This window comes from Gouania willdenowi, unplaced genomic scaffold, assembly GCF_900634775.1.
Source record: "Gouania willdenowi unplaced genomic scaffold, fGouWil2.1 scaffold_153_arrow_ctg1, whole genome shotgun sequence".
In the NCBI taxonomy this organism is placed as follows: Eukaryota; Metazoa; Chordata; class Actinopteri; order Blenniiformes; family Gobiesocidae; genus Gouania; species Gouania willdenowi.
The window spans coordinates 1-21,067 of record NW_021144903.1 but is presented as its reverse complement, the minus strand read 5'-3'; the positions used below and the strand labels follow the sequence as shown (position 1 = coordinate 21,067).

At 38.7% G+C, this 21,067-nt stretch overlaps 1 protein-coding gene across 2 annotated transcripts; it reads left to right on the top strand.

Annotated features, from left to right (window-relative positions):
* The first annotated feature begins 870 nt into the window (after positions 1–870).
* LOC114458649 (E3 ubiquitin-protein ligase TRIM39-like) lies at positions 871–9,494 on the top strand. Of its 2 annotated transcripts, XM_028441065.1 has the most exons (3): positions 871–924; positions 1,399–1,530; positions 7,788–9,494. In XM_028441065.1, exons 2-3 carry the CDS (start codon positions 1,510–1,512, stop codon positions 9,387–9,389), a joined length of 1,623 nt encoding a protein of 540 aa, XP_028296866.1. In that variant the 5' UTR covers positions 871–924; positions 1,399–1,509; the 3' UTR covers positions 9,390–9,494. The 2 variants fall into 2 exon arrangements, with proteins under 2 accessions (XP_028296866.1, XP_028296864.1); XM_028441063.1 differs by lacking the exon at positions 871–924 and having other exon boundaries at positions 1,377–1,530.
* Positions 9,495–21,067: the final 11,573 nt, after the last annotated feature.

The window sequence follows — 21,067 nt, the reverse complement described above, 5'->3', positions numbered from 1 at the left end:
CCACACACACACACATCCAAAGAAGCCCCAAGCAGCCGAGCACCGAGCGCATCCCGCCACCGACCCCAACCACCCAACCATAAGGCCCCCCGCCAGCATCCCGCCCCCTCCACCCACCCATACCCAAGCACCCAACCCCCCGAGGGGAGGGCCCAGAGAGCCCCCTGTGCGAGACCCCAGCAGACGGCCATTATTTATTTATTTATTTTTTAATTTACATTTTGACAAACCTTTTATTTAATACAGATGCCTTTGTGGAAAATAAATTAGATTCCAATTATGAAAGATTTCATTTTTTTCCTTTTTTGGTTTCTACATGATATGTTTACTGTATGTAAGAGAACCAACAATAACTGTGGGGGTGAAAGTAATTAGTAACTTTGACTTTGAATACTATTTAATTGAGCTACTTTTTACTTGTACTTGAGTATTTTATGTGTGAATTACTTGTACTTCTACTTGAGGATTTATTAGTACTTTTTACACCTCTGTGACTTATACAATGAAGCGACTTATATGTAAGTTTTTGGCCAACAGCGCCCCCTGGTGAGTAAAATGTTCATTACTTTTCTATTGTTGTATAAGACGCTCCCTCATTGGTAGTAATTATGCCTGATGTAACAGTCTATACATACAGTATATCCACTATGAGGAGTAAAATGTGTGTGTGTGTGTTTGCATTATTTAATTTAATATATTTGATCTTCCTATGTTAATATGACACACATTTATTCACAAAAGGCAGCTTTGATCAGATCAATGTTGACAGGTTGTCATGTCAACTCAGGCTAAGATGAAAGCTGCAGAATCTCCACCATTCTACAGAATCTCCTCGTGCACCGTCAGAAACGACTAAAGTAGCTTTAATAATATAGATTAACGTTGACCAGCAGATGTCATCAGTGAGCAACGTTTGAGACCAAAGTGAGTTTCTAATAATAATGTCAACTTTAATGACTAATTTTGTGATTTCCCACAATCCAGAAAGTAAATACTGCTTGTTTTAATCTAAATGTGTTTACATATTTAGTAATAATCTTGTGTGAATGAGCTGATATTGAACGATCTTTGGAACGACTTTGTCATAAAAGCTCATTTTAAATTTGTTCATTTTAACATTTAACATTAAGTCTGAATTGAATCATTATATACTGTGTGTGTGTGTGTGTGTGTGTGTGTGTGTGTGTGTGTGTGTGTGTTAGCGGCATATAATATATACATCAGAAACTATAACGGAATGTCTCACTGCATGTAAAGCTACATATTATTATTATTATTATTATTATTACGTATTATGACAGGCCCATATTTCACTGGCCTCAAATCAACAGGAACAAGTATTTATTAATTTTAATGTGACACATTTAACATGTGATCATTACTTTGTTTTATCCCAAGATATAAATTGTAAATTGAGGAAACATTGGAATTGAGCTGCTGAAAGGAAGTGACGGATTGCTGCTCTGCTGCTTTTTATGGGAACACCTTTAAACACTGAAGGGCTTAATTATGGGACATCTAACGTCAAAGGTAAGTTACGATTTTCCAGCTGTTTTTAGCATTTAGCTCACTTTCTTAACATTTAAAACAGGGATTCACGTCTAACAACATGTTACATATAATTGTACACAATATGTTTCAAGGCTGTAGCTATTGAATATTTTTGTAATCCAGTATTCTACTGAAAATTCTGCAGATTAACAATTTTTTTTAGTTAAAGAGAAATTATATTCATACATGACAAACCAACATATTTGATTTAGGAATGAATGAACCATTTGTTTCCTTTTTGAGATAATCAACACTTGCTTTTTAGCAAACGGCAATTGCATCTCAGGAAATGTGACGAGTTAATATAAAAATGAATAAAACAAACAGAATAACATAACTTTCTACTTCTGCCAAGTCCAAACATCTTCTCAGATATCTACAACTACATAGATATCTTTATTTGAGGAACATTGAAGATTACTTGAACTAAAGTTTAGACTTGGTAATGTGACGTTTTCCATATCTTTAACTTTCATTTTATCAAGTCCAAATGAGGTTTGATATAAATGTAATGTTCATTTTGAAAAAAAAAAACAGGATTGAAGTGCAAATATATCTCACCAGTTTCCAGGTTAGAGATTAAATGTGTAAACAGTTTGCCATTGGTTTCCATCATCTACCACCCACCATTAAAATTCATGTGATGTGATATAATCTAAGAAAGGTCTCTACTGCTCATGGGAAACGTATTTTTTTTAATATAAATTAGCCGTGAATGGATTAAAAAAATAGCCAATCAATTGCAAATCTGACTAAATAATCACGATTAATCACAACTTGTGAATTTCAGTCACAAGTTGCACAGAAATGACGTGTATTTATAAGTTACAAGTAAAGTAATTTAATTTGTTCCCAAACAAAATCACTGTTAAATGTAGTGTGTGGTCCATGCAGACTTTAAAGGTTTGTGCTGTTAAACTTCAGTCTGTTATTACACAATATATTGGTTATTTTAAAGAAAAAAGATTGTACATTAAAATAAAATGCGCAAAAAAATCTAACCTATAATTTAGAAAAATTCCAGTGTTAATACGAGAGAACTTTAGAACTAATTTGAACCTTAAACATTCAAACTATTGCACTTTTACATTCAGCTGCTGAGGCACAGCAGTCTTCCGGCAGCTGAGCTGACAGCAGCAAAAGAGCAGAGCGGAGCTCACAGAGGAATTTATTTACTAAACATGAACTTTTTCTTCTGAGAAATGATACGATACCTCAACATCAAACTCTATCATTTACCATCTGACTCTGGCTCTGAGGTAATCATCTACTGCTTTTTTATTTGCTGGCTCAACTGGAAAGCTAAGTAGCAAGCTAGCTAGCTACAAGTAGCAAGCTAACTAGCAGAAGAATGGCTCTTTCCACAACTGAATACAGCAGTCTCCTCCAAAAGATTACTGAACTGGAGACTACAGTGCGAGGAATACAAGTAAACATTGAGGTTAATGGACACTGTGGATATGATAATGATACGACTGTGCCGCTGTTTCAAAACAGCGGAGTGGATAAAGCTAACTCGCTACCAGCCCGTGCTAACAAAGCTATCAGGCCTAGGGAGGATCCTGTTCCCGTTGATAAGCCAACAGGTGCGAGTCCTCCCTGGAATACTCTGGGAGCTAAGCCTAAGAAAAAGTCATATCCACTTCAAAGGCTAACGGGCCGAGCAAAGCATCCTGATATCAATAATGAGACGGACTGGCCTGCACTGGCTTCGCAGACTGCAGCCTCAACATCAACTCCCTTGTCTGCCCAGGCACAAAAGTGGACATCTGCTAAAGGCAGGAGTATCACCAAGTCACAAACCCAGTTTCATGTAGAACTGGGTAATCGATTCGCCCCACTGCTGAATGACCTAGGATCTGGCTCTAATGAGGTCAACACACAACCTTCTGGAACTGCGAAGACTGAAAGTGCTTCAGGAAAACAAAAGCGACATGGTAGGCCAAAGCAACAACCTCACACACTGATAGTGGGAGACGTTTCTGTTAAAGATGCTCAGAAGATGTTTAGCAGCAACGTGAAAGTGATCTGCTTACCTAATGACACAGTATCAGACCTGGCTGACAAAATCTTGCATATCGTTGCAGACTACCCACATTTGAAAAATGTTGTGATTCATTTTGGGTTAAATGATTTAGCCAAGGAGGAGTCTGAGGTGTTAAAGCAGGATTTCACCCATCTGCTAAAAACTGTGAGCTGTATACAGCCTAAAGTGTTCATCAGTGGCCCGATACCTCCAGTCCGCAAAGGAGATCTGAAATTCTCAAGGATTTACTCTTTGAATAAATTTCTGTCTTCGGCTTGTGCTGCCCTTTCACTAAATTTTATAGAAAATTTTCCTATTTTTTGGGAACGTCGTCATCTTTTTAGAGCAGATGGACTGTGTCTAAACAAGGCTGGAGTAAAACTCTTCACATCCAACTTGTTTTACTTCACCAGTCACACTGCTATCAGTTCTGATAAAGACAGAGGACAACATGTACCATCGGAGAACAAAACAACAAGGAAAGAACATGGAGTCCATGAGCTTCCAGCAAGAAATAAAAATCGCCAAAATGAAGAGGTCAACCCAACCCCCGCATCTCAGGACCCACCTGCTTCACCCCAAAATTCACCTACTTCCACCTCATCCAGCTTCTCTCCTACCCCTGCCTTCTTGGATTTAACTGCCCAGATGAACGAGCTGGTTCTGGCTGGCACAAGACTAACACCCCACCCTTTACCCCACCATGGTCAATCTGCACCACCCATCCCTCCTCGACGATACCAGGCTCAGGATCACTCTTCTCCTCAGGCCAGCTGTGTTCAACTTAGAGCGACACAGGTCTGATGTGTGCTGGGTCCAGACTGCAATAGCTCTATTTTTAGGAACAACCAGAAAAAGTCAGGGCCCTATGGAGTTAATGCAGCTTCTTTAATTCCTGTGGTGACAGGTAACACAGGTAAAATTGTGAAATTAAAGAAAAGCAAAAAGCTTTATAGAGATAAAAATTTGACTCCTATAACATGTCATCCAAAAAGTCCACCAGTGTCTCCAGTAAAGTCTTTAAAATTAGCTCTTCTTAATGTTAGATCTCTTGTTAACAAGTCACTACTAATTAATGATATTATTTTGACACATCACTTGGACTTTTTATTTCTTAATGAAACATGGTTGAATGATGGTATCAGTAATACTATTCTCAATGAAAGTGCACCACAAGACTTTATTTATTTAAATAAGTGTCGTACTTGCAGGAAAGGTGGTGGAGTTTCTGCCATTTTTAAATCAATATTTCAGTGCAAAGAAATAACATTTGGTGATTTTATCTCCTTTGAATATATGTCATTCTTACTGAAGGGTGATTCAAGTTCTGTTTTTAGTCGTTTATAGACCCCCAAAATATTCTGGAGAATTCATGGATGAGTTTGCTGAACTGCTGTCAGTTGTATGCACTGAATACAACTTTTTAATAATAACAGGTGACTTAAATATTCATGTAGACAGTAACATGGACAACACTGCCAAAGAACTGTATGCTTTAATGGATACTTTTGGTCTTACACAACATGTGACTGGTCCGACACACACTCAAGGTCACACTTTGGATCCGGTTATCTCTAAAGGTGTTGATATCTCTGCTGTTGATGTAAGAGACTTAGCTCTATCTGATCATTTCTGTGTCTTTTTTGACCTAGAGACTGTAACATCTGTTCCCCCTAGTTATGTGTGTTTAAAGAAAAGGTACATAAATGACAACACAAGTGCACAGTTTATGGAAGCCATAGCAATGACACCAACATTGAGTGGTGAGACAGTTGATGATCTTCTGGATGAGTTTAATACAAAAGTCTGTAATGTCATAGATGTGGTGGCTCCAATCAAAACTAAGAGAAAACCAAACACACAGAAAACACCTTGGAGGAGGACTGAGATAATGCAGAAATTGAAATCTGACTGTAGAAGAGCTGAGCGTAAATGGAGATCAACAAAACTCCAAATTCATCTAGAACTATACAAAATAAGTCTGCGAAAACTCAATGATGGCTTGTTCAAACCAAGGCAGCAATACTTTTCTGAAATTATTGCTAAAAATGTCAACAACTCTCGCACGTTGTTTTCTGTAATTGAAAAGCTCACAACCCCCCCAGATCAGAAAGCCCCTGAATTACTGTCAGCTGGAAAATGCAATGAATTTGCTGTGTATTTCAATGGAAAAATACAATCAATAAGGTCAAACATCAGAACAAACCAGCAAAATCACAAAAAGCTTGAACAGCTTCAACCACTGAGGGTTGAGTCAACTACAATGTTAGAGTTTATTACAGTGAACCCAAAAACAATAGAGGAGACTGTTCAGCAGCTGAATCCATCAACGTGTTGCCTTGACACAATACCCTCAAACTTCTTTAAAACTGTTATAAAGTCAATTGTCACTGATTTGTGTCAGATAATTAACTGCTCATTCCAATCAGGCACCGTACCAAAATCCCTGAAAGTAGCTGCTGTGAAACCTCTGTTAAAAAATAGAACACTGGATGCCTTTATACTGGCTAACTATAGACCAATCAGAACCTTCCATTCATGGCCAAGATCATTGAGAAGGTGGTCTTCAACCAACTGAGTCAATTCTTAACATTCAACAAAATATTTGATAAATTTCAGTCAGGTTTTGGTTCTCATCACAGCACTGAAACTGCTCTTATCAAAGTGATCAATGACATAAGGTTGAACACTGATTCAGGAAAAGTATCTGTTCTCATTCTATTGGATGTAAGTGCTGCATTTGACACTGTAGATCATACAATTTTGTTGTACAGATTGCAAACATGGGTTGGACTAAATGGAAAAGTAATGCAATGGTTTAAGTCATACTTGGAGGAGCGAAGCTATTTTGTAAGCATTGGAAACTTTGAATCTGACAGATTACTAATGTCCTGTGGGGTTCCTCAGGGATCTGTTCTTGGACCCCTTTTGTTTAACCTTTACATGCTTCCTTTAGGACAAATTTTACAGAACTGTAAGGTTGATTATCAGAGCTACGCAGATGACACACAACTATATCTATCAGTGAACCCAGATGACCATGGTCCCATTGAGGTGTTGTGTGACTGTTTAGAAAATGTAAACTGCTGGATGAGTGAAAACTTCCTTCAACTAAATCATGACAAGACGGAGGTGATTGTCTTTGGTAACAAGGAAAAGAGGACTGCTGTCAGCAAGTATCTGAGTCTGGATCTTTAGAAGATAAAGACCAAGTCAAAAACCTTGGTGTTCTGATTGACTCAGATCTGACATTCAGCAGTCAGATCAAATCTATCACAAAAACAGCTTCTACCACCGAGAGAACATCTCCAGAGTGAAAGGTTTAATGACTCAGAAAGATCAGGAGAAACTGGTCCATGCTTTTATATCCAGCAGACTGGACTATTGTAATGGTCTTCTGACAGGAATCCCCCAAAAGAGCATCAAACAGCTACAGCTGGTTCAGAACGCTGCAGCTCAGGTCTGAACCAGAACAAAGAGGTCAGAGCACATTACTCCAGTTTTAAAGTCTTTACACTGGCTCCCAGTCAGCCTCAGAATAGACTTTAAAGTTCTGCTGCTGGTGTATAAATCTGTGAATGGGTTTGGTCCAGAATACATCAGTGACATGATAGTCAGGTATGAACCCAGCAGGTCTCTCAGATCTATGGACACAGATCAGACAGTGGAGACCAGAGCTCACAGTAAACATGGTGATGCTGCTTTTAGTTGTTATGCTGCAAAGAAGTGGAACAAACTGCCAGCAGAGCTGAAGTCAGCATCACATGTGAACATTTTTAAATCAAAGTTAAAAGAACTATTTTTCTCTACTGCATATGATTGAGAGAGAAATTTTTTTGTCATGTTGTTGATGTCATGATGATTTTACTGATGATTTTAATTGATTTTACTGATGATTTTAATTGATTTTACTGATGATTTTAATTGATTTTACTGATGATTTTAATTGTTCTTATTGATTTAAATGTTCTTATTGATTTTAAACAATTGAATGTTTTATCATGTAAAGCACATTGAGTTGCCTTGAGTATGAAATGCGCTATATAAATAAATTTGCCTTGCCTTGCCTTGCCACATTACTACAGGATGACTGAATCAATGCTAAATACTAGAGGTGATCTCAGTGAGATGGACTCAGAAACATTAGTAAAGGAACGTTCCACAACAATGAGAGTGTCCTGTTAATGTGCTGCTTGTCTCTGTCCCTCAGTTTGTGGACATGTCTCCTGCCTGCAGTGGGACGTCTGAACATCACTTCCTGTGCTCCATCTGTCTGGAGGTGCTCACTGATCCAGTCACCACACCATGTGGACACAACTTCTGCAAAACATGCATCAGCACACACTGGGACACCAGTACCACCAGCAGGTGTCCCATGTGTAATCAGGTGTTCAGCACTAAACCTCAGCTGAAGGTCAATATTATGATGCGTGAGATGGTTTCTCAGTTCAGACCTGAATCTGAGAAGAAAGCAGCAGCACCAGGAGAAGTTCCCTGTGACGTCTGCACTGGATCCAAAGTGAAGGCCCTGAAGTCCTGCCTGGACTGTGGGGTCTCCTACTGTGAGACTCACCTGGAGCCTCATCTGACAGCATCAGGCCTGAGAAGACATCAGCTGGTGGAGCCTGTGGAGAACCTGGAATCCAGGATGTGTCCAAAGCACAGGAAACCGTTAGAGCTGTTCTGTCTGAGCGATCAGACACGTGTCTGCTTGATGTGTTCTGTTTTGGAGCACAGGAGTCACCAGTTAGTCCCTCTGGGAGAAAATCTGTTTGAAGAAAAGAAAGTTTATCTTCAGCAGATGATCCAAAAGAGACGAGAGAAGCTGGAGGAGATCAGAGAGTCAGTGAGGATCAAGAAGGAAGCAGCAGACAGAGCGAAAGCTGAAGGTGTGGAGGTGTTCATTGCTTTGATGGAGCTTGTTGAGAGAGGCCTGAAGGAGCTGATGAAGACAATGGAGGAGCAACAGGAAGTAGAAGAGAGAGAGGCTGAAGGTTTGATCAAAGAGCTGGAGGAGGAAATCTCTGAGCTGATGAAGAGAAGCTCTGAGGTGGAGCAGCTCTCCCACTCTGAAGACCACCTCCTCCAACACTTCTGCTCCCTGAAAGCTCCTCCAGCCACCAAGGACTGGACAGAGGTCATGGTCCATCCATCATCATATGAAGGAACTGTGCTGAGAGCTGTGGCTCAGCTGGAGGACACACTCAGTGACGAGATGATGATGATAAAGATGTTTGAGATGAAGAGGCTGCAGCAGTTTGCAGTAGATGTGACTCTTGATCCTCTTACAGCTAATCCTTACCTTGTCCTGTCTGATGATGGAAAACAAGTTTACTGCAGTGATGTGAAGAAGAAACTTCCACACAACAAAGAGAGATTTTATCCTTGTGCCTGTGTTTTAGGGAAACAGAGTTTCAGTTCAGGTAGATTTTACTTTGAGGTTCAGGTTAAAGGAAAAACTAAATGGGATTTAGGAGTGGTTAAAGAATCTATCAACAGGAAGGGAAAGATCACTAAGACTCTTAAGAATGGTTTATGGACTGTGGCACTCAGAGATGGAAATGTGTATAAAGCATGTGAAGATCATCCAGTCATTCTTCATCTGAAGTGTGTTCCTGAGAAGGTGGGTGTGTTTGTGGACTATGAGGAGGGTGTGGTCTCCTTTTATGATGTAGATGCTGCAGCTCTGATCTACTCCTTCACTCACTGCTGCTTCACTCATAAACTACACCCATACTTTAGTCCTGGTTTAAACCATGGTGGTAAAAACTCAGCACCTCTGATCATCTGTCCTGTCAATCAAAGTGAATGATCAGTGTCATGATGAAGTCTCACCAACAATAGATTCAATGGTTCTCTGCAACCATTCACTTCTCCAGGTTGGTTACGCACTCCATCCAACCTAACATGTATGTTTCTCAACAGTGGGAGGAAACATTTTATTAAAGAAGTTTCACATTTGGTGTTTGGATTGTGATGAAATAAAAGTTGAATTAAAAAAAAGAATTAAAATATGTTGAGTATAATTGTGGTACATTTTATTTTTGTGTTGTATGTGGGTGTAGGGAACCAAACCACATCAAGCCTAAAGACCCTCTTCCTAGCAGGAATTAACCAAGGAGCCTGTTTCTTTATCACAAACTGTTTATACAATAACTGCCCCCGCAACTTTGAGGTGCATAGCTAATCCACTATACGGCCTTTGAACCCAATACCGTAGCCGAAAAGACTGACTCAACTCTTTCAAATATTCAGTACGAACTCTTTTTACGACTCCACATGGGGGAAGAACATCCGTCTTCTCCCTCCTTTACAAACAGATACCTTTGGGATGCTGTAAGATCACAGAACTGTCCCACTGACCCCTGACCCCTGTGGTGAGATGTCACAGAAGGACACTTTCCAGGCCTCTTCTTTGAGATGTGTCCCAGTGAAGAAGGGAGAACAAAGAAAGTTTGAGGTATCTACTGCAACCATATAGTAAAGAAGAGGCAAGACATGATTTTTGACATTTATGTTTATGAGTAATTACAAGTAAAATTCATTAACCGGTTCCTAAAGTGATCCTAGGCTATTTTCCAGTCGTGTTTGGTATCAAACTCTTTCGTAATACATGATATTTCAAGATATGATGTTGAAAAGATTATTTGAATATGCTGAACTCATTATTATGGTTTATGTGTAAATCTAGGAATCATCCCTCCTGTTTGTCTTTGTCTCACATAAACACACACCCCAGACACACCCAAGGGCAGCCAGCTGAGATGCTGGCAACTTTAAACCAATCAACAAAGTTTCCTTCTTGGGAGGCAAGTCCCAAAAATAACCTTTTAAAAGAAGAAAGCCGCCCAAAATTTCAGTTTTGGGACGCTGGCGTTTCATGCTCAACGCGTTTCCCTTCCCCACCTTTTCATTTATTTCATTTTATTTTTATTTGAAACAGTTAGATTTTTGGAATCAACAACTGCTTGGTTCGGACGAATCCAGCATCTAGTGACGTGCGTAACAGCCGAAAGAAGCCCGGCCCACGACCCATTGGGGTAAGCCACGAGCCATTCTCTAACCCAGCTGTGAAGGCCAGAACCGCCTGGAACGGCTGAAGGGGCTATACTCTGTTGAAACGCAACAGAACTCAACGGTGGCACGTCTTCAAACAGCACCTCCAGGTCCAACCCTGACATCATCTTCAAGGTACATGAATGAACTTTCATCAGCAACTTCATCCACAATAGATCACATACATACTTCCATAACTACGAACTTACACACACTCACAACATGTTCCACACACAGTTCATCTCATTCATGTTTGTTCGTCTCCCCTGTCTGTCTTCCTCTCTTTGTGAGAAATAGTAAAGGATACTAGTGAGAAATGTATCCTTAACTTATATAGTATCTATTCAGTTTATGTATAGGATCTATTTGTTTGTTTCGGAAACAATAATCATGCTTTATGCTGTTGCTATGGTGCTAGCACACTAAAAACGTACCGGAAGTGACGTTTTTTTTTAAAAAGAAAGAGATGTTGAATTAGGCTTTTTACTTTTTAAAACCCTGAATTATTTACTTTTTACCAATATTATTATTATTATTATTATTATTATTATTATTATTATTATTATTATTATTATTATTATTATTATTTATAGTCATTCACATTTGAATATATTTCCACACCTCGAGGCTAAAGTTTAATTTAAAACTGTTTGAAACCTTGTAATAATGGAACAATGTGAATAAAGTTTTTTTTCTTTAAAAAAAAAACGTGTTGTGCCTTCACTTAAACTATATTAATAAAGTAAGAAATAAACTATTAAACATGCACTAAACAATATATATTTCAATCTGTTTAAACAAGCTATATTTTAAAAGATATTTCACTTATTTCTTTAAAAAAAAAAGTTATTTTTCTAGTTTAGTGTAATCTCTGTAGTTGTGTGTTAGTAATAAATACTAAAACAAAAAGGTTATATTTTGGGGGTCAATATTTTTAGCACAGCAGATTATATATGTACTGTATAAATAATATAAATATATATATATATATATATATATATATATATATATATATATATCTGTATATTGTTTTCTGAGTGAATCCATCTGTTGTGTAACATTTGTTACGGCTGAATTTACGGTTGACCTTATTTGGAGACATGATTTATTGCTCTGGTTGAATGATGGAGTCCAGGAGAAGCATTGATGATTTTATATAAAAAAAAGTTTATTCTAAACTAAATAAAAGAATACAAAGTGGAAACAAAAATGGTGACCCCCTGGCCAGGCGATCCAAAGACAGAGTGACGAGACACAATATTAAAGCCACGTATATCTCCCCTTAGTTCCCCCCTCCCTCCTCCCCCCCCGAGAGATAGGGATAGAGACAGAGAGAAGGAGGGAGGGCAGGAGATGGAAAGAGAGACAGTTTTAATCCTTGAGTCAAAACAGTTCGCTCCTCGTTATCTGATTGCTATGGAAACGGAGGTGTGTGCGAACTATGTGTTTGTGTGTATGAATGAATGTGTATGGGGTGTGCTATGTGAGTGTGTGTGTCTGTCCTTGTGGTTGTTTTGGAACTTTGGACAGGCTGTTCTGACCCAGAGTGAAGACAAGTTAAAGTTGAAGACATGAGAAATCACACAATGAAAAGTTACACCCCAAGGCTTAAGGATTAAAATATATAAGTAATTATATTATTAAGCATAACTAATTATTCTGCCCCAACACGTTACAAAAACTATTCCAATATGACAACAAAAGGAAAGCACGGTGATCAAAGTCATTTATTTGTTAATGTGAGAGTTCTAAGATCTGTGTTACATCAACAATAAAGTGGTTCAGAAACCAACACATTTCAGAATAATTGTCTTTTTTACATCATCCACTTTAATTAAAACTAAAAATCATCTCCCTCACTTTTTACAGAGGAATTAATTGTTGAGAATGTATTGATCCAGTTAGATTGATTGAATGGTGATCAGCCAATCACAGCCAGCCATTTGACTAAGGTAAACAAAGAGTTAACAGTGATGAGTAAAGTGATGAAAAATGAATAACAAGTGGTAAAAAATGGTCCAAAAGTGGCAAAATAGTGGCAAGAAAATTGTGAAAAGTGACTAAAATGGACCAAAAACAGTCAAGAGTGGCAAAAAAATAACAAAAAAGAGGAAACAGGTGGTATGAAATGGTTACAGGTAGCTTAAATGAGCAAAATGTGGAACAAAAAGAGGCAAAATGTAGGAAAAAAGTAAACAAGTGCTATTTATTTTGCCAAAGGTTGATTATTTGGATGAAAAGTGCTTAACAATGGTTAAAGAATAGACAAAAATTGAATAAAAGTGTCAAAAAGAGAGATATTTTTTGGCAAAAGGAGCAAAAATCTGAAAAAACAAGAAAAAGAATAAAAAAAATTTTTTTGGAAAAGTGACAAAAATGGGACAAAGGAAGTTGTAAAACAGCCAAAGAAAAGGATTTAAAAAAGGGTTTAAAAAGTTTCCCTTTTTAAGGTTTTCTGGGGAAATAATAATTAAAATGAAGACAAAAAAAGAGCCACATGTTGAGAATCACTGACTTAATAACAGCTTTATCATGGTTTTAGTAAATTAATTTAATAAACTTTATAAATGGCTGCTCCACCCCTGGTCTTCATCATGAGAGGAGAGACTGACAGACCAGCTACGACAGTAGAAACACCTTTAAAACACGTCCCAGGAGAACAAGGACTACAGAGAAGAGCTAAGAATCATGGGACATGTAGGATTTTAATGAAAACTACTACATGGTGGTGATCTCCAGTCTGTAAGCTCTGAGGAGAACAGACTGTCTGCTCTCCTCAGAGCTTATATACATGGACAGTTATTACATACACACAGGCAGCATCAGGGGCAGCTAAAGGGCTGCAGGGGTCCTCAGGTAAAGACTGGAGCATCCGTCCAGATCGCCTGTATTAAATAGATGGTGAGGCTGATGTATGTCTTTCTGGATTATTCAGATTAAAAAACCCGTGAACATCTGGAAGTCCCTTTATGTCCAAGTGTGCAACAATTATTATGATAGTATTGATTAAAAAATGAAAAAACAACAGAAAATCTCCCTACATTGCTGAAAACAGAGCGTAGGGGGCGCCATCACTACAACATTGGGGTCCCCTACGCTCAACAGCACTGGAGAAAACCCTGGGAGCAGCTGCAGGATAATCCACAACACCAGTGAACAGGTGAGTTAATAAAATATCTTAATAAGGGAAGTGAAGTTTAATTATTAATAACAGTAAACAGTTGAAGCAGCTTTCATTCACTGTTTATCACTGTTGAACATATCAATAGTACCATCTGATGGATATCCACAATCTAGAAGTGATGCTGATTGGCCCCAAACACAGTCAATACAGGGTCACAATGAGTCTGTGTATCTGGTTTAGTTAGTGTTCAATGACGTGTGAAAGTCAAAGTGAGTCAGGTCACACAGAGAGGAGAGGTGAACAATTAACCACCTGCACCTGTGCTGCCTTCACTCAACCTGGGATTTTCTGCCTCCTGCTAATGGTTGAATATATTCTACTGTAAAGAGGAGACTTTGATAAAGAAGTGTTTTAGATCAAACTAGTTCAGCTCTTTCTGATCAATCTAAGCACTCTTCTAACCTGGATATCAGGGATCATATGTTAGGGTTTCCTATAGAGACTCTAATTTCCCACACTCTCCTGGGGAAAGTGAATGCACCTCATAATGAAATGCAGAGCAGCTGATGGAGAAGCTGTGAGATGTTACAGAAGCTGAGCTAACATGCTAATGAACCCTTGTACACTCCTTTAATATTGTAGTTACTGGTATTCTCATTGTATTATTATTATTAATTAATTTCCCTTCAGAGATCAATATCATGATTATTTTATTCTTTTATCTTAGTATTGCCGTTATTACTATTATTATTAATGCTATATTATTAGTGAAGAACGACACATACCACTGATTTAAATTAATTTCACAAAACATTTGAAACGAATTCAGTTTTTGCATTAAAAATCATTTAAAGTACTGTGACATTTGGCAAAAGGAGAATTAAAAGACAAACACTTCTGCACTGCATATAATATCAAGTAAATAAAAAGAGAGAGAGACTGTAAACACAGTCATAAAGAAGTGTATGTGTTATAATTATATAGTTACAATCATAAGGAGAGTTATTATATATTGCTGACAAACACTTTCCTATTTCTATTTCTAGTGCTTCAATCCCTCACATCCTCCATCACTAACCAGCTGACATCAGACCAGTCCTCCAGGAATGGTCCCAGTCCTCCAGGAATGGTCCCAGTCCTCCTCCAGGAATGGTCCCAGTCCCCCAGGAATGGTCCCAGTCCACCAGGTATGGTCCCAGACCTCCAGATGAGCTACTCTGTGTCTGAGTTTAACTGACTCTGTGCTTTTAAAGCATCCTTGTTGTTCTGCTGGTTCTCCTTCACTGAGTTCTAATCACTGCTGGTCACATGGAAAGTTTACAATCTATTCACATGGTCCAACCTGTGGAACAGCACATCTATACTGAAGCTCTACCACCACCTCCTGGCTCTATATAGATACTACATTTACCTGCACTTATTACAAGATGTTTAACTGATAATATCGTCTGTTTTACTGAAATTATTGATTCTTAAACTATAATTGCTTCACATACTAAAAGACTTGCTAAACGCTGACGCAGCATTTGATTCTAAGCTCATTTATAACAATATGTCCCACTTGTCATTACAAGGTCATTTATTAACAGCAACAAGCAGGAACTCCTTTAATGGAAACAGAAACCACCTAGTCATATCCTGAACACATGAATGACAAATGCAATAATGACAAGAGAAAACACAAGTGTGGAAAAGTCAAAACACAGAATAATATACATATAAAAAAAAATGTTTAAATTTCAAAAACGGTAAAAAAAATTATAACAATGCATCAATTTCATATACTTTATATACTTTATCACAGACACTCAAAGTCACTTTACAGAATTAAGGGATTATTCTTTCACTCCACACTTAGTGGTGCTAAGCTACTATTGTAGCCACAGCTGCCCTGGGGCAGACTGACGGAGGCGAGGCTGCCATAGTGGGCATCGGCCCCTCTGACCACCACCAACTCTCACTCACATACTAGGCAATATGGGTGAAGTGCCTTGCCCAAGGACACAATGACAGATACCACTGAGGTGACTGCCACTCCACTGTGGCACCTGGAATTCTCAGTGGTCTCCATCCACCTACTAACCAGGACCAGACCTGCTTAGCTTCTGAGATCTAATGAGATCAGGCAATGACAGGCTGGTGTGGCCAAAAGGTAAGGTATTTAAAGTACCTGGAAAAATGAACATGCTTTAACTTTTTATTACAACCAAACCAGAAAACAACACTATAGAACAAAAACATGCGAGCAAAAAGGGTAAATAACAACACCACCACATTATGGTACTTCAGAGGAGTTCATTACATTTTAATAATATACTTGTCTTAATTAGATTTGCTTTACATTGTTTTAAATCCTTGCTCAGATTGTTCCATAAAGACACCCCTATTATAGAAATGCAACGCTCCTTTAACTTTGTCCTAAACTTTGGTTTCATAAAGATCTCTTTTCCTTTTAAATTATACTTACTTACTCTTTTTACAAATCTGACCTGGAGATTTACAGGTAAGATTTTTTTGATGTGCTTTATGCATAATTTGCAAAATACTATAATCTACAATGTCATTGAACTTCAACATTTTTAACTGATGGAATAATGGGTTTGTTGGATGTTTATATTGTGTTCTGCTTATTATTCGTTTGGCTCTTTTCTGTAATATAAAGACTGACTGGATGTTTGTCTTACAGGCATTTTCCCAGACTTCTACACAATAGGTCAGATAAGGAACAATCAGACAGTTATATAACATGAACAGTGCTTTGTTATCCAATAGATCATTTACTTTATGTAGTACAGCTATTGTTTTTGATATTTTCATATTTGTATAATTTATATGTGATTTCCAGCTCAAATTCTTATCAACCATAGCACACAAAAAATTGGTTTCCCTTACTCTATTTATTTCAATATCGTGTATAATAACTGAACATGCAATATCTTTCCTTCTGTTACTGAATACCATAAAGTTTGTTTTTCCAAAATTTAGTGACAATTGTTTAATGTCAAACCAATTTTTTCTTTTTTTAAATTAATTTTTAACTACTTCCAACACCTGTGTTAAATTTTCCCCAGAATAAAATAAAGTAGTGTCATCTGCAAAGAGAATACATTTTAGCAGTTTAGACACAGACAAAATCATTGATGTATAAAATAAATAATTTTGGCAGACCACACATTAAATTATATAATGCAGGTTGTACATTGTTCATCGCTTCATGTAATAAAGAGAATGGGTGTCAATTTAAGGCAATCTGTGTCAAATAATAAAATATTGTTGGGGATAAAACATGAGGCTTTAAACTCAGGTCATCAATGGCAGGGATGGTCTAGGAAGTGTCTCCAATGTCATGTACATCCAACATACTACCATAGAGAAGAGACACAGAAAACTGCTTTTACACTCAAGGTGCCCCTCTCCATTTATCCAGGCTTGGGACTGGCACAAAATAACACACTGAGTGAGTCTCTATGGCTGGATTCCCACCACCCACCCTGTTAGTGCACACACACACAGAGAGAGAGAGAGACATAACACAGGTTAGTTCGTTGGTGTACACACACACACAGACACACAATGAACCACACTAACCCTAACTCTACAACATATTAGGAACTGCCAGCTCCAAGACACCTGAAACACAAGAGAGAGAGAAGAGCGAGGACAAGGCACACACTGCAGAAAAACGTGATACAGAAATACAATGTAATGAGAATGAATATGGGGTGGACATCAGTGTAAATGGTGTGTAAGCAGCATGAGCAATGTAATGGGTATACAACGAGGGTCAGGAGTGGTTTGTTAGCTACAACCCGGCACAACTGTGTCTTTGTGGACATCACAAATTGCAACCCATTAGAGCTATATGTAGGGAAAAAAAAGAGACAAACTCATGTGGTCATTGATGGCATTGATGGTCTGGGAAGCGTCTCCAATGTCCTGGTTCTGGGGTGTAACTTGTCCTCTGAAACAAAAAGAGAAATTATAATGTGTCACTGTGACAATTGTGATATATGTGAGGAATGTAAATCTCAATTTGGCATTTGTTCTTACCTGAGTTGTGTGCAGGCAGAGGACCAGAATTCGGGAAGAAGAATTCCACAGCCTGAGACTTGTGTGTAGTTTGGGGTTGTCACGAATCAAATCAATCAATATGATATTCACCAGCCAGCATGTTTCGTTGTAGCTGTTAGACATAAATGGAGCTACAGTCGTTACCGGATCTATACAGACCGTTGGGAGACACCGCAACATCCACTGGCCCATCTGCTACTGGACGGCGTGTCTAACATTCTGAAGCTAGGTGAAGAAATGAGAGTGACAAACTAATATATATAATAATATAATATAAATGGAAATATGTGAGTAATGTAAATCTCAATTTGCCATTTGTTCTTACCTGAGACGTGTGTAGGCAGGCTGTGGAGATCTCCCCAAATTCTGGTACTGTGTTTGATTTGACTGGTGCCCAAGTCGCAGTGAATCTGCTGACAATTGAGAAAATTAGGTTAAATAACATATAAACAGGAGACAAGGGGCATAAAGGAATTGTGTGACATGTGCCACGACAAGGCAACGAGACAGATCTGACATTCAGCAGTCAGATCAAATCTATCACAAAAACATCTTCTACCACCTAAAGAACATCTCCAGAGTGAAAGGTTTAATGGCTCAGAAAGATCAGGAGAAACTGGTCCATGCTTTTATCTCCAGCAGACTGGACTATTGTAATGGTCTTCTGACAGGAATCCCCCAAAAGAGCATCAAACAGCTACAGCTGGTTCAGAACGCTGTAGCTCGGGTCTTAACCAGAACAAAGAGATCAGAACACATTACTCCAGTTTTAAAGTCTTTACACTGGCTCCCAGTCAGCCTCAGAATAGACTTTAAAGTTCTGCTGCTGGTGTATAAGTCTGTGAATGGGTTTGGTCCAGAATACATTAGTGACATGATAGTCAGGTATGAACCCAGCAGGTCTCTCAGATCTATGGACACAGGTCAGATAGTGGAGCCCAGAGCTCACAGTAAACATGGTGATGCTGCTTTTAGTTGTTATGCTGCAAAGAAGTGGAACAAACTGCCAGCAGAGCTGAAGTCAGCATCTAATGTGAACATTTTTAAATCAAAGTTAAAGGCACTTTTTTTCTCTACTGCGTATGATTGAGAGAGAGATTTTTGGTCATGTTGTTGATGTCATGATGATTTTACTGATGATTTTAATTGATTTTTACTGATGATTTTAAATGTTCTTATTGATTTTAAACAATTGAATGTTTTATCATGTAAAGCACATTGAGTTGCCTTGAGTATGAAATGCGCTATACAAATAAATTTGCCTTGCCTTGCCTTGACAGATTTAGCCAGTCAAAATGCAGTAGACGGAACTATGGTAGCTATAAAATGTTTGGAGAACACCTGATTGAATACATTTCTATGGATGGGAAATGTAAATGTGATCAATCAGAGAGTTCTTGTCTGTGATAGACTCTGTGACCAATTGCGTGTAGCCTCTGGACGGGAATGCATCTCTGATGCTTTTTGTGCCTGGTGAAAGGAGGTCTTTGTTATCGTTTTTTCACTTACTCAGTGGGCTCTTGCCGGGCGCGACCCACTCCGGGGACAGTTGCAGGTGAGGAGTTTGACTGGGGCGGTACACCTGTCAAACAGTAAGGCAGGTGTCCTAATGCGAGCTCAGGGAGGACAGAAACCGCCCGTGGAGCAGAAGGGCAAAAGCTCGCTTGATCTTGATTTTCAGCATGAATACAGACCGTGAAAGCGGGGCCTCACGATCCTTCTGACTTTTAGGGTTTTAAGCAGGAGGTGTCAGAAAAGTAACGTGAGCTGGGATTAGACCATTGTGAGACAGGTTAGTTGTACCCTACTGATGATGTGTTGTTAAATTAAAAAGAAATAATTTAAAAAAAAAAGGAGGTCTTCTTTGAAGTCAACGCAAACAACAATGGGCTGGTGATTCATATGTTTCAATATGTCCAAGAAGGCTTTGAGGTTTGGCAAAAACTTTTGCAAACCAAAATCTGGGGATCTATACACAGTAGCTACGAGCACTTCGACTGGCGTCCCCACCTTGACGTGCAGCGTTCGTGTTGGGCAACCTTTGCCATCAGAGATGGCCTGCATAAGCAACTTCTGTCCGAGATGCTCAGGGAATCTTCCTTGCGCTTGACACGCAGTCGGTTCAGGAATTGACCAAGCAAAAGCTTGGTCATCTTTCTGCCACATGATATCTGTAAGGTTAACCACGGTGAAATGATCTCTCCAGAGGTCAAACTCAGTCTCCTCGTAGACACACAGCGACTTGGCCAAGCCCAGTGGCGGCAGTTGGTAAGTCGCCAACCGCCAGAACGGAAATGGCGCCGAAAGGTCTTTGATTTCCCTTCAGCTGCTGGAATCGCCTGTTAACATAGGCAAACAGCTTCTTGGAAACTATGGAGATCTCGTCGATGATGAGAATTTTGACGGATGACAAGACTGCTCTCAGTTCATCGAGTGTATTGCCAAGGCCCTGGTGCGGCGGCTCCAGTGACCTCGGGAGCTTGAGGACAGAGTGTAACGTTTAGCCCGCAATGTTGAAGGCTGCCGTGCCCGTGAAGGCAGCCAGCAGCACGGTGGGCTGGGACATGTCGGCTCTGTCTCGGAATTTTAGGAGCTCCCGCAGAATCCTTGTCGCTTCCTCATAAATGCACTTGATGATGTGGCATTTGCCGCATTCAGTAGTGGAACAGTTTTGGATCCTGGCCCCACACGCGCCAAAGGCACCAATGCTTTAGAAGCACGACTGGGTCTCGTTCAGACTCTGAAACATCTTGCGGACAAAGTCTGGACTCAACCGAGGAGCCTCGATTCGGAGAACTGATTCTCTACTATCCAAGATTACAAAGTCTGGTACTGTATCTTCTCCCTGCTCCTCTGGGAGCAGGGAGCAATATATAATTAAATCAATTATAATACTTAATATACATGCACACCCACATATATATGAGTTTAATAATATGTAATTAAATATGTACTATGCATGTTATATTTAATACTTTAAAAACGTTCTGAAGTACAATTAGCAATGTATTAAATTAGTCAAAATGTAATATATCAATTATATTGAATAATATGGAATTATTTTTAGTGTCATTATCTCTACCATATATTAAATTATAACAATCATGTATAATTACAGAAATTATTTATTTCAGATTATTCAAATAATTTCCTTCTGGGATTAATAAAATATTTTTGATTCTGAAATGTAATATTTTTATGTTTAGGATTAGTGAGCACTGCTGTAAATAATCAAGCAT

Bases quoted from the DNA above. Each gene is read 5' to 3' on its own strand.
- LOC114458649 (XM_028441065.1), top strand. From the start codon at position 1,510: ATGGGACATCTAACGTCAAAG. The intron at 1,531-7,787 runs GTAAGTTACGAT...TCTGTCCCTCAG, and splicing joins TGGGACATCTAACGTCAAAG to TTTGTGGACATGTCTCCTGC.